Below are 16,583 nucleotides of genomic sequence, written 5' to 3'. Positions count from 1 at the left end.
CCTACAACATTTCCGCCTCCATCGGAAATGCAGCCGCCGCAGCCGGGATTCGAACCCGCGACATGCGGGTTGTAGAAATGCTAACTATTCTTTCTTTTTTTGTTTTTAAATGAAACATACACGGAAACATACAAATGAAAACAACAAATGGAAACACAAGGCAACACCAGCGCTTCTTCGCATCCCCACATGATTTCCCTCAGGGGAAGATGGTGTAATTTTTTCCTTTTTTTCTTAGAGCTCCATGAGCTAAAATACGCAAACTATTTTTTATTGGTTGCCAACTCTCGCAATGAGTAGACCTCAGTGGCATGTCCATAGTCACTCTTGCATTGTCACTCCGTGCGAGAAATGTTACCGGAACAGCCCGCTCAGCGTAAGAGCAGTTGCTTCCAAGGTGCAACGCTGGCTGCGTTGTAGGGGCCAGTAAACCCACGCTCGGAGCTCGGGGTGAGTTCACCACGCAGACTCTCCTGCAGTTTCTGGAATAAAACGAAAGAAAAAAATTCTAGGCACTTACTGTCTTCAGGGAATATGCGAAAATGGGTGTCAGTACTTCAGCGAAAAACTTGCGTTGTATGTTTTTAGTTTTGGCGTATACTATAGTGAACCCCTTCATCTTGCGTACAGCGCTTAGCTCAGAATAACAAACCTCAATAAAGGGCTCGGTGTCACCATAGAGCCTGAAACTTCGCAAGAACAATTACCTGCACAAGTTTCAATGGTAAGCCAGCCCTCAGCTCTTTAATCACTAATCACCTATCAACACCATCATCATCATCACTGTCCCCTTCTTCTTCACCCCCTCCTCTGTATGAATACTGCTTCCATGAAAACTTCGCAAAAATACAAAGAATATAAATTGAACAAGCGCGCGTTTGGTTATAAAAGGCGGCATGTGTTTGTTAAAAGCTGCGTAGAAGACGAGGAGGAAGCTATCATTTCTGGGAACGGAGATCGGGGTGTGTTCCAATAAAGGAGGGGTCAGCGGGTGAATTCGCCATTGAGACGACGGCTTGTCCCTTTTTCCACGTTTTTGGTACCGAAACCCGGGAAAGGGCCTTCAGAGGTAAGGCGGAGCAGATTTCACGTATTCTCAAGCGCTTTTGGAACGTGAGGGACTTTTGTGAGAGAGAGAAGTAATAAAAAAAGAGACAGGGAGGTTTGTGAAGTCGTCGTAGGGTGAGGCCCGTGACCGAGATCGTAAAGAATGACAGCCCGACAACTGATGGATCTTTGTTGTGATAACCATCTGTGAAGAACACCGCGTTGACTCCGACTTCGACTCGAGATGCGGGCTGACAGTGATCTCTCACCTTTACTATAGTATAGCGGATCACAGAGGCGCTAATCTAAAGGCTGAATTCCAGTATGCAAGGCCCTCAGGCAGGTCATCGCAGACACCGAACGCCTTCGGCAATTGGATCGCCCACAAATATACGAGCTGCAGAATATTCAACGAATTTTGGCTGAACAGTGCATTTTTCTCAGCAGAATTGATAAGAAGATTGAAAACACAGTTGGCAAACACAGTTGGCAGAAGCAGATTTAGAGGAAACTTAAGTTTACGAGTCTTAGATTATTTTAGCGAGGGTTAGAGCAGAATATGAAATCGCGGAAGCCCAAAAGAGTCAACAGGCTCACTAAACACCAATAAGAGAACTTGTTAAAACGGTAGCAGACAGAAATGTACACTCTCAGTCAGGTTCCGGATAACGAACGGCACATAGGCGGCGCGCTCCTGCGTACTGACTAAAATTCTGTCTATAGGGAGCCCAGCAATCAAAAATACCCGTGACATCCACGTGGCGCGGAAGTCACGCATACAGCCGATAAGAGCAGGTGCAAGAGGGAGAGAAGTAAAAGTTTATTTTTGAAACAGTGCCCCGAGCAATGCCTGGTGTCACCCTGAAGTAGGAGGGCTCCTTAGTCCAGGAACCCTCTGGCTTTTACTGCCCTCTGAAGGAAAAAAAGAAAAAAAAGGAGAGAGCCGCCCTTGTCTGTCGCGCCAGCCTGGCGCCAGGAGTCGGAATCAACTTACGCAGAACCGTTCAGCCACAAGCGCGAGCGTGGAAAACAAAAAAGAAAATAAAGCCCCCCCCCCCTTGCCATCGCTACCCCAGCTGGGCGTTCGGCCATGGCGCCACGTTCACCATCGCCTGCATGCCGTGGCATTTGTGCGTCGTCCTTTCGACCAGCTGTCTTGTGATGGTCGTTTTTCTACAAGATGGTTTGGGACGGAAACATTTTCCAGTGCTATATGACACGCTTTATTCAAGATATCATACATCCCTCTACATTTGGGCATGCACTGGGATGTGCAGTCGCATTGTTACTCTTTTGACTTCAATAAAAAAGTACAAACAACTTTCCGTTCACCAGTTGTCGAGGTATGACGCTGCGTCATGCACTAAATAAAAGAGTACTGGTGCACGTACGACAGCTTACTGAAACACTGGCCCATGTATGTTGATGCTCATGTTCTACGAAACAAGTTGAACTGATGATTTTAGAAAAGCATGTAAAAAAAAAACCGAAGGCCACGAGACAGAAAAAGATCAAATTGAAAATCGATTGGTCGACGTTTGGTTAGTGGTTGCGTAACTTGATGAACATCAAGTACAGAAGACAGAAGTCAGGTGCAGAAGTCAGCAGGAGAGCCCCGCCGCGTTGGTCTAGTGGCTAAGGTTCCGGCTGCGGCGGCTGCGATTCCGATGGAGGCGGAAATGTTGTAGGCCCGTGTGCTCAGATTTGGTGCACGTTAACGTACCCCAGATGGTCAAAATTTCCGGAGCCCTTCACTACGGCGTCTCTCATAATCATATGGTGGTTTTAGGGCGTTAAACCCCACATATCAATCAATCAATCGAAGTCAGCAGGAGAGCGTATGTCACCGACATTTGCTCACTCTTTTGAATATCAAGTACAGTTTTCATATTCCAGCATGGATTTGTAACAGTGAACCGTGACCAAGATAAACAGTGTACTGCTGTGGAGATAATATACCAGCTATAAAAATCACCATTTTCTAAAGAGCAACTACTAGCAGTAACAATAAATATTTTGAGGTTCGTTCTGCACAATTTCTTGACCCCAACTGCACACCGACGTTCGAGAAAGAGATGTGCTGAGGCATTATTTATTTGAAGGGAGACCAACCTGCCCGTTGCTAATTTGTTTACGTCATACTTGACCTTGGCGCGCGTTTCGGCATTCACTTGAACAGCAGTGTGATGCTGAATAAAGGTAAGAGTAGCCACTCCCCGTAAATAAGAGTAGTTTTAAAGACTGAAAATCAGTAAAAAGCACTTTATATAGTGAAATAGTGCTAATAAATTCTAATTGCATATATAAGTAATCGTTAAATGATAAAAAGGTGCTGCTGCCCTAGCGTGCAGCTCACGGCAGTTCGCGCGTACGAAATGCAAATGTTAGAGAAGGCACGCTAACATACCCACGCAACGTTTACGTGCGAAAGCACAGTGTCTTCAAACTGTTGAGAATAGGCTGCTGTCACTGACACGCGTGTACCTCCCGACACAAATGAGCAAAATTTCTCACAGCACACGCATGTGCGGGAGACATACGCAGGTTTCGAGAGCCGAACACAGCCTCGTCCGCGAATTTTGGTGTGCGTAACACCCGTAGTTCGCGGGGAAGCACTAAAACGACACACAAACACACGTTATCCGTTCTTGCGGAAAGGCACACCATGAATCGAAGTCGGAGCCGAAAGCGCTATCCGTGGTTATCTCGAGTTGATGAATCCCTACGAACTATTCACTGATCAAATGGATGCACATGGCACAAAAACAGTTCAAGGTTCCGAAGATGGTTTGCAAGAATCCACTTGGTAGATATATACCTCCGCAAGAAGACTCGCCTTCATGCGGTGGCGCTGTGGTGCAATGGGTAAGACATGGGCTTCACGTGCATGGGGTCCCTTGTTAAATTCCAGGGCTGTGATATGCATGTCAATCTCGCAAATATGAGTAAGTGTGATACTAATGATTTTCTGATTACCCTAGGTCATTATATCCGCCGCATTTTCGGCGAGAAACCGCTCTCAGAAGTGTGAAATAATGCTTTCTTTCCGCCACCGCATCAGGGCAGGGCCGCCTACGGTATGTCACGCTTAACCGCAAGCCATATCTTGCGAGAAAAAAATTGACCTAAAAAGCCGGCTGATTTTTGTCCTGGCTATTTCAAAGGCCACTTCAAATCGGGCCGGTTTCTCTGGGACACGGCTGTGCAGCCGCGTAGAAGCGGCTATAATTTGACTTGATTTCCTGCCTGCGGGCGTGGAGTCTAGCCAGGATTCGACTTAGAGTGTTCTCTCTGCATCATTTTTATCGCTCTCTAGCCAGTGCACGCTGAACAGAAATCTTGTCACCCAGAATTTTTGTGAGTCGACCTCACGACGAATAGAGGAAAGCAGACAGACTAGCATTCTCACTGCACAAACACAATCTCGAAGATCAGCACCGAATAACAACCTCAGAGGCTAGAGACCCCTTCCACGACATTAGGTGTCTCATCAACCTGCTATACCCATCTCATCACCCATAATATTTGTGAGTCGACCTCACGACGAATAGAGGAAGGCAGACAGACTAGCATTCTCACTGCACAAATACAATCTCGAAGATCAGCACCGAATAACAACCTCAGAGGCTAGAGACCCCTTCTACGACATCAGGTGCCTCATCAACCTGCTATACCCATTTTGCCACCCAGAAGATTTGTGAGTCGACCTCACGACGAATAGAAGAAGGCAGACAGACTAGCATTCGCACTGCACAAATACAATCTCGAAGATCAGCACCGAATAACAACCTCAGAGGCTAGAGACCCTTTCCACGACATTAGGTGTCTCATCAACCAGCTATGCCCATCAAAGTAAGCACAAAACATCTGCAACAACTCCGCCGGCGTTCATGGTGGAAGGTATTTCTATGATCCAAAGGCGGGAAGACTTCGTAAATGCAAAAGTTATCCGCGAGGTACTAAGTATGCGTTCAAGCCAAAGTTGACCGACTCAGATGTTATGAAGTCGTCACCATCGTGCATGAATACGAGTGCCCGACCGAAGGAAATAAAAAGCACTCCATAAAGCACCGCCCCCCCCAAAAAAATAAACAAACAAAAGAAAAGGAGACGCCATGAGACACAGAAGCCTACCATCTGCATTGCTCATAGATATATCTTTTTGAGAAAGCTGCAAACGGAAAGGCTGAAGGCGATGTGCATGGTACATCTGATTTCAACGAAGAATGTCAAGACAGCATCTCAGCCGCGAATGAAACAGGCCAAACCACGGCAAAGTGAGTAGGCTGGTGCTTCTACGGTGAACAAAGTGAAGACAAGGAAATAGAGAAACCTCTTCAAAAAGGACTTCAGGAGAACATCATGTAAGAGCCGACATGACGGATGTTTATGGCAACGGAAACAGATCACCGAAACCACAAGTTCACCAAAAGTGACGCGTTCAAAAGCACGAGCATGGCACAGGCGTCGGAAGCACCGCTGGAAGAGCAGGCGCAGGAGGAAACCTAGATTGCCGCACATGAATTGACCTGGACCTAATCAAGTTATCATGAACAAAGCGTGCTTAGAACTCACATGTTATTCACCATCATGCGTCATTGGTGGAGGCGTGGTGGATATCGTAGAAGACGAGGAGGGAAATTTTCATCATCGGCAGTATCGAATCAGTATTCGAACAAAGAAGAGGTTGACGAGGGACTCATTCGGGGCAGGATGAGTAGTTTAAAAAATTTCAGCTACTGATTCTCGGCCATTCCTCCAGAGTGGGTACGTGCCACTGGTTCCGATGGACAAACAAACAAACAAACAAACAAACAAACAAACAAACAAACAAACAAACAAACAAACAAACAAACAAACAAACAAACAAGCTTCGCCATGGGACGGCGGCTTGTCCATTTCTTCACAATGTTCATCGCTAAAAACTTGCATTAATTGGCAATACATGCACGTATGTAATTGAATCCATCTGATTACACCTCACATAGCATTTGCTATTATCCAACACTGCTGATACTGTCTGCTGGTTGTTCTGCGATATTTTCTATTTGGAATTGAACCATATGGTTGCTCTTAGAAAAGCCATTTAATAGGAACAAAAGTGCGGTGTAGAAATAAAAAAAAACATTGCAGTTCACAGTTTACGTTATTCGATGTAAGATTACATATAAGTGGTTAGGATAATATTGTGAATACAAAGTATATAATGTTTTTAATTACGATGGTAAATGTTACGAAGACGTAAGAACAATAATTTCTATGTTGTACATACTGGTCATAAATGTGATGAGTCAAGTTCGCACGTGAAGTTAAAAAACTATTTTTTTTGTGACACATATTACCATAAATATTAAAGATTAAAATGTTATGAATACCAAAAAAAGCAGAAAATGTGACATTAAATTGAAAATACGAGAAGCAAGTTATCGATAGCGACGCGTCCGTGTCTACTGACAATAACCGGATTTGGTCAAGAATCAGTTATTCATTGCAGTTCATGAACAGCCCAGTGGATAGTCGAATGATGATTATGTACCTCCTTTTTCTCCTCAATCGTCCATTTGGTGTGGGCGATTACGAAGCTTAGCTTCGTTAGCGCCGCTTCTGGAGTCATGTCCGCACCTGGTATGACACCGGCTTTGAGCAGCTCCTGTAGGTAGTTGAATAAATTGAACATCTTAAAGCTCTAAAAGACATTACAAGCAGCTGCCTTACCGACCAACTTTTAAGCGACAGAGATGTGAAAAAGCCCAAATTTTCTTAATAAACGAGTAAAATTGAGACCTAGAGAAGTGCCTCTCTGCGTCCTTATTCCACAAAGTTTATTGTCCTAAAGTGTTTTTAGTCATTCACAGTCAGCCTTCGCTAATATACCTGGCATACAGTTAGGCAGACTTTCGTTTCACAAAGAGTACAGATTTGGATTGTGCATAACTCAAGAAAGATGAAATTGCAGAGTTAGGGAAGGGAGGACGCCAGGACAAGCACTCCCTTGAACGAACAATAACTGTATAAATACTTTTTGTGACAACAAACTTTGTCTTTGCTTTCGTCGACATAAATCTTCTTCGCACTGCCTAACAAATAGTGTGCTTCGCTGTAGATTAACCTGCTAGGGCCAAGTAAAGCTTTTTAAAGTACGTTCCAGAATGCTACCCGCGAGATATTACTCACACTGCCTGTCACGTAGGCGGGATCTACGTCTCCGTGAGGACATTGAGAACAGTTCACTATGAGGACGCCTCGCGCAGTGGCACGGCAAATGGCATCGATAATGTCCTTGCGGTTTGTGGGGGCGTTTCCAGAACCATAGGTTTGCAGCACGACGCCTTTCATCTTCTCGCCCAGGAAGGCCTCCACCTTGGTAGGGGCAGATTTGAGAACACCTATTACGACTTAGCCCACACTGCATATATTTGTGATGGGTTGGGGAACGTACCTCTGACTATCCCACTTTCGCCTACGAAGACATAATACCCCATCACTTACCAATTCAGCAGTGATGCTGGGAAACAGGCGCAGCATGCCCACTTCCCTGCTCAAAGTCGTGTGGGCATAAAATTTCCCTTCTACAGGTGTCAAGATGAGCTCCCAGCTTACTGAAAAAGAAGCTAACTTAGTGCTTCATCCGTGACTACAATCCATGCTATGAGGTAATAGGACACACCCAACCCCTTTGTTCCCCCCCCCGGCCAAAAAAAAAAGGTATTCCTGACAGTAAGTTGCGTTTTTTTTTTTGCCGTTGCGCAAGCGCTTTTCTTAAGTGTATCATGTAAACTTAGACAACAAATATGCGTGCAAACTAACGTTGTGCTTTTTCAAAGGTGTGTGTGCAGACTTCTCTGTGAGGACAAGCAATTCTTGTCACTCATTGCTATGTAATTCCTAAACGCATTCTTCTCCCCTCTCCCTTTCTCTTCATTTGACTACTACAATTTCAGCGGAATAAATGACACATATAATGTCTCATAGGCAGCTAGATCAAGCTTAAACCTTCCCGCAACGTACGCTGAAGCTTGAATAGCGTAAGCATTGTAAACTTACTTTCGATGTGGATGCCAATGGTAGCAAGCGGGGCCATATTGAATGAAGCGAATGCATCTAGATGCGATGAACTGAACTTGCTGACCCTGTTTCCACGAAACAGTTGGTTGCAGAACATCAACGTCACCTGCACGTTTAGAAGGAAACGATTTACTTGCTTACGGGGTAGAATGAATGAAAAAAACAATGACAACAATACAGAAATGTCTTCTATATAACTGTAGGTCCAGTCCAACTGCATTTCAGAATTAAATATTCCGATTTATAGAACACATGGAGATTCAGAAGTAATACAAAGTTTAGAAGACACCACATGACTTTTTTTACGTGTAAAGAGTGCCCCAATTAGGTAAAAACCACCTAGAAAAAAGTCAGAAGACTAAATATAGATTATTGCTTATCAAAAAATAGACGGAAAACACTTAGCCTTATTTCCTTGTGACACAGTGTTGCATCGACGTGTAAAAGCTGGAAATAAAAGAGTAGGGTAACACGCCACATTTCAATTATGCTAAAATAGTTTTCACACATTCTAGTTGGCGCCACCAGTTAAATGGGGAGGATTTGTTCAAACATTAGAGCGACAAGTCATAAACCTCGCCATTAGTGCAAGGGATACCAATTTTGATGCACTTAATTCTGCGTACACAGTTCTGATAAAATAATCTGAAGATGAAGCATCCTTTAGCTCTAAACCGTATTTGTGCACTTACTTCTGGTATAACATGGTTCCCAGCTATTACCAGTGCGTCCAGCAAGTTATCTCTCCCGTCGCTGCGAGCTTCGTAAATCGGAATCTGCAGTGAAACAGGCTCATAATGAAGACACAAAAAATAACATATATATAATCCTCATTCTTGTGTCAAACGCAAGTATATAAAGCAAGACAATGTTGCGACAATTATTGAAGTTTTTAATGGTTCAGAATGCAGAGTAAGTAAATGTAAATAAAGTTCAGAAGTTACACACTGCTAAGTGATCAGCGGCAGAGGAATGCGCTGTATTCCTGTGATCGCCCACTGTAAAGGCAACGAAGCTACTGGTTCTGAGTACGCTTGGATGTTTATGTGGATACTTTGCGTGTCCCCACATTCCCGAAGTCAGGGATTTCTCATTACAGATTTTGTGCGTAAATTACTGCCCACTCTGCTTCTCAACGATGCTGCGGCTACTATCCAAATATTCAGATAAAACTTAAAAAGAAAGTCGTGTGAAAATGAATGTGCTGGTTCAAGTTTAGAGGTGTAATGAATACGTAGGATACTAGATCGTTAGTTTACTGAGAAAAAGGGCCAACTAAGTGAGAGGATAATGACGAAAATATTTGAACGAGTTCATTGAGAAAACAGCCTGTTTTCATGCCAGCAGCTGGGATCACTGCAACACCTGGTGGAACCAATCTCAATCACGCCCTCCTTTCTGCGTGGCCTCTGTGATCTGCTTCGGCAGTGCTACGAAACACACGGTTAACCAAGGGAGGAGAACTATCTGAGAGGTTGGCTCTTTTTCTGTAGTATAATAATATCACAGCATATCAACGGAGTGAATGATGATGAGTGAGGTGAAGCTTCCATCCGTCCATGCGTCCATGCGCCCAAGCGTTCGTCCGTGTATGCGTCGATTCGTCTGATCGCGTTCGAAAATGCAGAGGGCGTGCAGGTAACCCCAACGAGACGCGAGCCAAGGAGGCCAAGCGTAAGCATTTTCAACGCGCCCGTCGTTCTGCTGCGTTCATGCCCCACCAACGATCCGCCACCTACAGCAAACTATCCAGGAGACTGAGAGAGGCACTCGTTCTCCGCGTACCCAGGCACAGCCCGTGCAGCAGCCAACTGGAGAGTAGTGGTACAGCGCCATCTAGAATATTCTCACTCAACTGCAGCTCGTTGTATGAGACAGCAACTTCTATTATACTGTTCGGGAGATACTGCCTTCTTATCTTTTCCGTCTCTTCTTCTCTCGGTTATGTGTTACGCGTGACAAGGTTAGACTAAGAGGAGCTTTGCTTCTAAAACCATTGAAACTGACACACAATTAGGACAAGAGACGCACAGAACACAACATTTGTGTTTTCTTAACAGTAGTGTATTGTCTCTCGCTTTAACTGAAAATGAATAAAGTAAAGGAAATATCACCCTTTTCTTCAAGGGCATCGGAACCCACAACCTTCAAAAACGCTTTCGGTGGTTGACCATTTTCTCTACGGCAGATGTCGCTCAATCGTTCACTTTTTGTGCAGAGTATTCATGTCTGCTTTGCACCAGGGAGGGTTAGCCTGCGTCCCACTCGTATAGCTCAGGCGGCGAGTGTGAGACTCCTTTTTTTTTTGCCAGATGACAACGCCGGGAATTCATATTTGCACGTGGGGACAGCTGATTAAATTAAGTGAGAATCATTACACAACATTTAGGAAACCACAAATAATGTCTCCTATGCGTTCCTTTGCCTGATTGTATGTCAGTTTCATTAGTTGCCTATAATAAAGCTTAATGCCACGAATACACCAAGGTACACGGATGCTGAGGTGCGACTGGCAATATAAGACATCGAAGTCAATAACTATTGTTACCTGCATTTTTTACAACAATAAAGCGCAAACAGCAGTAACTGATACAAATTATCATGTAATGTTCAGCGGAGTTTCTGCTGTGGAATGCAGTATTTCTAAATCGTTAGCGTATGTACATATTGAGCCTTAGTGAAACGATTCTGTTTATTTGAACGCTGTTAGCGGAGAAAGTGAACAGTAAAAAATACTCCCAAAATACAAAGGCCCACTGAGTATAATTTGGCAGATATATCCAATATATCTAATATTTATTCAACATTAAATATATAGCTTAATATTTCGCTAAGGCTGGTCATCCTGACAAACTTCAGTTGCACACCAAATGCAACGCTATCAGCGCACGTTTCCGCCCAAGAGTCAGCATGATGAGTCTGATTTTTATATGATTACCTAATCCTATTTGAACGCTGCAGTGTGCTTGTTTGGGATAGTTGGTACTCCACTGAATTATTCAATAGCGTGAACTTCAGAGACGAGAGACAAGAGAATCCGATACACAATTACTAAACTTTTCATTGAAGCAAGAATGAAAAATATATAGATAGCTACGCACCTGCGGAGCTGAACAACCACAAAACCACGACACCCCAAAGCGATATGACTCAGCTCAACAGCAGTTAAGTAGAAAAAAATAATGAAAGGTATGAAACCACAAGAAACCACGAGGTGGTACACACACACAAAAAACGTCCCTTTTTTTACAGTGCAATGGAAGGCACGGTAATACGCACGCTATCATTATCGGTCAATTTTGCTTCTTCTACTATTTTCTACGTTTTTTGGTTGGCCTGAGTGAGAAGTATGGCCCATTTTTCTAATTCCGGCATACAACCACAGCTCGGCAGTACGGCAGTACATTTGTTTATTTTATGTTTTCTCTCTTTTCCCGTCTTTCGTTCTCCAATCCTCTTGCCCACGCAGAGTAGCGAGTCAGAGATCTGTATGAATGATGGATGGGTAAAATAACTTTATTATTGTCTAATGGGTCACGCTAGGGTCCCAACCCGAAGCGGGCCACTCCCACGTTCGGACCACATGACCTATTCACGCGCCCGTTGGACTGCCCATTATTGTCCAGGCTGAATTCTCTGGTTTTCAACAAATGGTTCTCTGTATCTTTTTTTCTTTATAAAAATACCAGCAGCTAGCCCCGCCGCGGGGTCTAGTGGCTAAGGTACTCGGCTGCTGACCCACAAGTCGCGGGATCAAGTCCTAGCTGCGGTGGCTGCATTTCCGATGGAGGCAAAAATGTTGTAGGCCCGTGTGCTTAGATTTGGGTGCACGTTAAAGAACCCCAGGTGGTAGAAATTTCCGGAGCCCTCCATTACGGCGTCTCTCATATTCATATGGTAGTTTTGGGACGTTAAACCCCCATATCAATCAAATACCAGCAGCTACGCGTATGAAAGACAAGGTGTGGATTTATAAAATGTCGGTTTGCCTTTCCATACCTGGGATCCAGTGACGATAACCGATTTTCCCAGACACTCAAGAAGGAAAGAGAGGGCGGATGACGTATATGCCATTGTGTCCGTGCCGTGAAGGATGACGAAGCCGTCGTACAACTCGTAGTTTTTCTGCAGGAATAGACAAAGGAAAGTTACAAAGCAGGCATGTTAGCGGACAATAAAGCCTACCTACTCTTCATGGCCCATGTTAAGCTTGACAAATTTAGGCATACGGTTCGTTGGCATGACGCAATCCACGAATGACTTATAGAAAAGTATAAAGAAACACATAGAGAGTGCACCACTTTTCATTTATTTTACTATATTTGAAGGCATCGTACGACCAATATTGCATAATATTTATCGTTGTGCGTCATAAGCAACATTGTCGTCATCATATATTTAATGCAGTTTTATGTCAGCTACAGGTGAAGGGCATCTGAACATAAAATATTTGACTTACCTACCCTGTGTGAGCTGATAGCATTTTATCTCTGTGAACATCAACTATGCCTACATCTCTGCCGTCCTAGGCTGTGTGTTCCATTTCTCAGTAACCGTTCCGTTGATATAACTGCCCACCGGTTGTCGGTTCTACTCATTGTGTGAACGGCCAAGGTCCACATCTTTATTCTAATGTCAACTACAACATCCACCAGCCCAATTCGATACCGGACCCAGTCTACTGTTTTCCAATCTCTTAACGTTACAATGGCCATTTGTGCATATGCAGTAGCGAAATTCGGCAAGTCATCCAAAATAAAACTTTGAGAGTGATACTCAACGAGAATTTATGCTGAAATTCAGCCTAATTATTCTTCCTGCCTTAGTGACTTCCTATTTTCACTGTGAACTGTGCACAACCACCATTCTGTAGCCCTTTCACAGGATTCACAGCTGCACTCGATGCAGCGAGCACCCCAAATGAGCCAGAAGGTAGTACGGAACGGTGGATGAATGTCTCGACGTGCGCTTCTGCCAGGGTAAGAATAACATGCGATTGCACTTTAGAGCCAACTATTTTTTGCCTACGTTCGTAACTTGTTTTAGCCTACGTTAGTAACTCGTTTTCACACATAGACAACTGCCCTCTCACAGAGGAGAAAATTCTAAGATCTGCAGCGCGAGCGGCTATTTGAGGGCGCTGCCAAGGTATCTTTGACAAACCAGACTGAACGACACGTTACGACTTGTCTCGCACAATGCTTTTAGGCAGTGTCATTTAAAGTTGGTACAGACCGTCTCCTTCTCTTTCATTCTTTCGCTCCCCCATTTCCCTTCCCAATTACATGGTTGCCAGACAGTGTTCTTTTTAGTTGACCTTCCTGTCACTTCCCTGCCTTTATCTTTTTCTATTTCCAGTACGGTATTCGCCTTAGCATAAATAATTCATATATTCCATCTGCTAAAGGTGAGAATAGCTGTAAATGCGAACGCCGGTGTAAGAAGCAAAGCCTATATCTACAGTACACAAGGTCCTCTATTTTTTCTGAAGAAATATAGGTTATTTGACTAAAAATGCTATGGCGGATAGGTCCCTGTAGTCTTCGCAAATAAGTTCTACACTGCGGCCAAAAAATATCGCCGCACCAATACCTAAGCTCAAAGGGTAATTAACAAAAACTGGTTAATTACAATTTAATCATTGGCTTTAGGGCTGTTGTTTATGTAGACGAGTTGTAGGACGAGACAATTTATGACATTCCCATTTTTTAGAAAGGGAAAAACGCACATTTTTTTTGATAACAATCAAGTAATACCCAGGGGCCTAAGCTAGCCAATACCTGAACTAAGCGCACCGGCTGTGCAGAACATCTGCCAGCTGTGTTACGCCAGACCGGAAACAAAGCTCACGTGACAAAGTAAAAAAAATAAGAAAGGCGTTTTGCAGCAGAGTACGTTAGGAGAAATGGCAAGCCATCCCAAGTAGGCTAATAGACCACTTATTTTTGTGTATAATATGTATAGCATCTGTTTCTTTCCCGGTGTACCCAACTGAACCGGAATCACCACTTTTTATTTTTTCCATGAGCAGCTTAAAACTAGACTGCAGCCACTGTGGGGCTACTTCTCGCTGACAAGCGAACGAGTCCATTGCACTTCTTTAGATTTAAACAAATAAATGCCTAAGCACTACACACAAAACGCTAAGACAGGCATTTCAAATGACTTGCTGCTTTTTCTTGCCATAATTTGTTGTGACGTGCCTGCTTCAAATTTCATCACATGAGCGTCCAGTCTGACGTAACATGGCCGACGGATTTCCTGCGCACACAGTACACCCAGTTTCGGTATCGCTAAAATCAGGTCATGAATTTCAATGCTTATGATCTTAAATTACGCATCTTCTTTGCAATGTACAATCTATCGAATATATTACCTCAATGTCACTGGCGATTTTCACCCAGTCATGGACCGTCACGTTGGAAGAGTCTATGAGCGGTCTGTACTCAGATATGCTGTAGACAACTCGCCGTTTATCGCCCGTCGGCCTGCAGGAGGAGCCCCGATGGGAGGAAGAGAGAACCATAAAACATTTTATCAATGATATCGTTTTCTCCATGCGTGCTAACTCATACACACAGAGGAAAGAACGAGAGCAAGAAAAAGCTGGGCAGAAAGTTCAAATGAGAAAAAGAAAACACACATGAACTCCCGATGTTGTCGTTACAATAGCCCCTGTAGGGGTTGTTGACGTTAACTCCGTCATGGCACTATTACTTATTTGAGAAGGCTGGCGGAAAGGCTGCGATTTTCGCAGCTATTCTTAGATGTAGCCAACACACGGCCCACCCAATTTTGTTCTTGCGAAAACAGCTGCTATACGAGCTTTTATTGCACACTGCTTGTAGGAACGCCTCTAATATATAGGTGCAGTCACACTCACGTCAGCACATTCCCTACCAATTTACTGCTCTCCTTCATTCAGCCCTGTCACCTATTTCCTAATCCTCTTACTCATTACATCAGCATATATAGACGCCGACCTAACACCTTCCTGGTTGATATGCCCTACCGTCTGCCCTTCTATATCCTGCCTTACTTCCGGACTCTAGTATACTTGGTTGGATTGAGTATACAGCGAAACTCACTTACGGCAAGACCAGTGGAGGATTCGCGCAATTGCCGAAATGGCTTTTCATATATTCCTCGTCATGTAGCTGCGGAAATTCACGTAACCGCTTGTCCAGGATACCCGGTGCTGGTGCAAGAGCTGCGAAGAATCAGTGATTGATTAAATATTATAGAGTTTAATGCTTAGAACAACGAAAAAACAATAAAAGAGAACATAGTAGAAGGCTTCACTTTATTTCAAACACGTTTCTCTAAAAACATTTTTAAGGGTGCTCGTGTTCGTATACAGTCTCCGTGGCGCATGTACTTGCAAGACTACACGGATGCATGCAGGTACAACATTACAAATAAACTTCAAGCGTACCTCCTTTCTCGTCCTTGACCATGCCAATGGTGCCGCCGGTGTAAATTACCAAGACGCAGGCCTGCTCCGGACGAGTACACAAACACATCAGGTCTTTGTCACCGGTCAATGAGAATAGAAACCTGGGGGCATACGAGGTGTCTGTCGCAGACTGCTTGGCCATCTGTACAGAAATCCGAAGGTATTGAGGTGTCTAGCTCATACGTATAATACTATTCGAGGGCCGTGTATCGGGCCATTAACAATTTAGACCCAGACCTTTGCTACATGAGCCTGTAATGTAGACGCATACAGTGAGATAGTACTGGGACAACTCTTGAGAAAGCAGTAGGAGCTCGCTGAGTATGTCAATCCCAATTTTATATAGAAGGCTTTCGCCAACACTAACTGCGAAAGGTGTTTGCAACCATGCAAAGTAGCCACCATCAGTGATCAAAAACATGCAAGACGTTTCGATATCGTGCACGGATATATAATTGTAATTCATAATTATGTGTTCAAAAGTTCAAATCAAAAGATATGAACACCAGGTCTCGTAACAGTCCTTGCCAGGCTCGTAGCCAGGAGGAGGGAAGGTGCCTCAGGGGTCCGCCCCTTTCTAGCCAGGAAAAAAAAAATCCTCGTTGCGGGTTCCGTCCTTGCATCAAGATATGTAGCGATTAAAATGGTATTATCGTATGTTTGCACGTACGTGCGCACACCCGGAAGCACTGAGCAGTTTCCTTAGTGAAACCTGACAATGACTCAAAATGACAGCGATAATACGTTACAGTTGCCCTGTCTTCACTTACCTTTCTTGTAGTCTGAATATTTTTTTTGTTCTTCGACTACACTGCAGAGGGTGTTGCTCCGAAGACACAAGGGAATTGCAACTATAGTATACGTGTTTTGCGAAAAACTATGGTCCAGTTTCAGAATTGATAGAAAAAATTCTACAGGTCAGGCAACGTTCGTGTGTGTAAACGCTGCCTTCGCTGATGAGCCGACTTCCTTTCTCAAGCCATCTGTGTGCCGGGCCTCCCTTGACGTGTGCTCG

The 16,583-nt window shown here is 44.0% G+C and overlaps 1 protein-coding gene across 1 annotated transcript; it reads right to left on the bottom strand.

Annotated features, from left to right (window-relative positions):
• Window positions 1–250: 250 nt before the first annotated feature.
• Window positions 251–16,492, bottom strand: LOC119172618 (L-asparaginase 1). The gene is made up of 11 exons (XM_037423772.2): window positions 16,339–16,492; window positions 15,548–15,710; window positions 15,205–15,322; window positions 14,489–14,600; window positions 12,112–12,237; window positions 8,805–8,888; window positions 8,092–8,218; window positions 7,537–7,646; window positions 7,222–7,407; window positions 6,584–6,697; window positions 251–482 (listed from the first exon to the last, which is right to left on the bottom strand). Exons 2-11 carry the CDS (start codon window positions 15,708–15,710, stop codon window positions 372–374), a joined length of 1,251 nt encoding a protein of 416 aa, XP_037279669.1. The 5' UTR covers window positions 16,339–16,492; the 3' UTR covers window positions 251–371.
• Window positions 16,493–16,583: the final 91 nt, after the last annotated feature.

This window comes from Rhipicephalus microplus, chromosome 4, assembly GCF_043290135.1.
Source record: "Rhipicephalus microplus isolate Deutch F79 chromosome 4, USDA_Rmic, whole genome shotgun sequence".
Taxonomy (NCBI): Eukaryota; Metazoa; Arthropoda; class Arachnida; order Ixodida; family Ixodidae; genus Rhipicephalus; species Rhipicephalus microplus.
Note: the sequence above shows the minus strand (reverse complement) of the source record. Positions and strands in the feature narration are given on the sequence as shown.

Excerpts from the sequence above, each read along its gene's own strand:
- LOC119172618 (XM_037423772.2), bottom strand. The coding sequence starts at position 15,710 with ATGGCCAAGCAGTCTGCGACAGACACCTCGTATGCCCCCAGGTTTCTA. Across the intron at positions 14,601-15,204 it reads AATCCTCCACTGGTCTTGCC|GCCGACGGGCGATAAACGGC; the intron begins GTAAGTGAGTTT and ends CTCCTCCTGCAG. Across the intron at positions 8,219-8,804 it reads GGAACCATGTTATACCAGAA|GTGACGTTGATGTTCTGCAA; the intron begins GTAAGTGCACAA and ends CTAAACGTGCAG.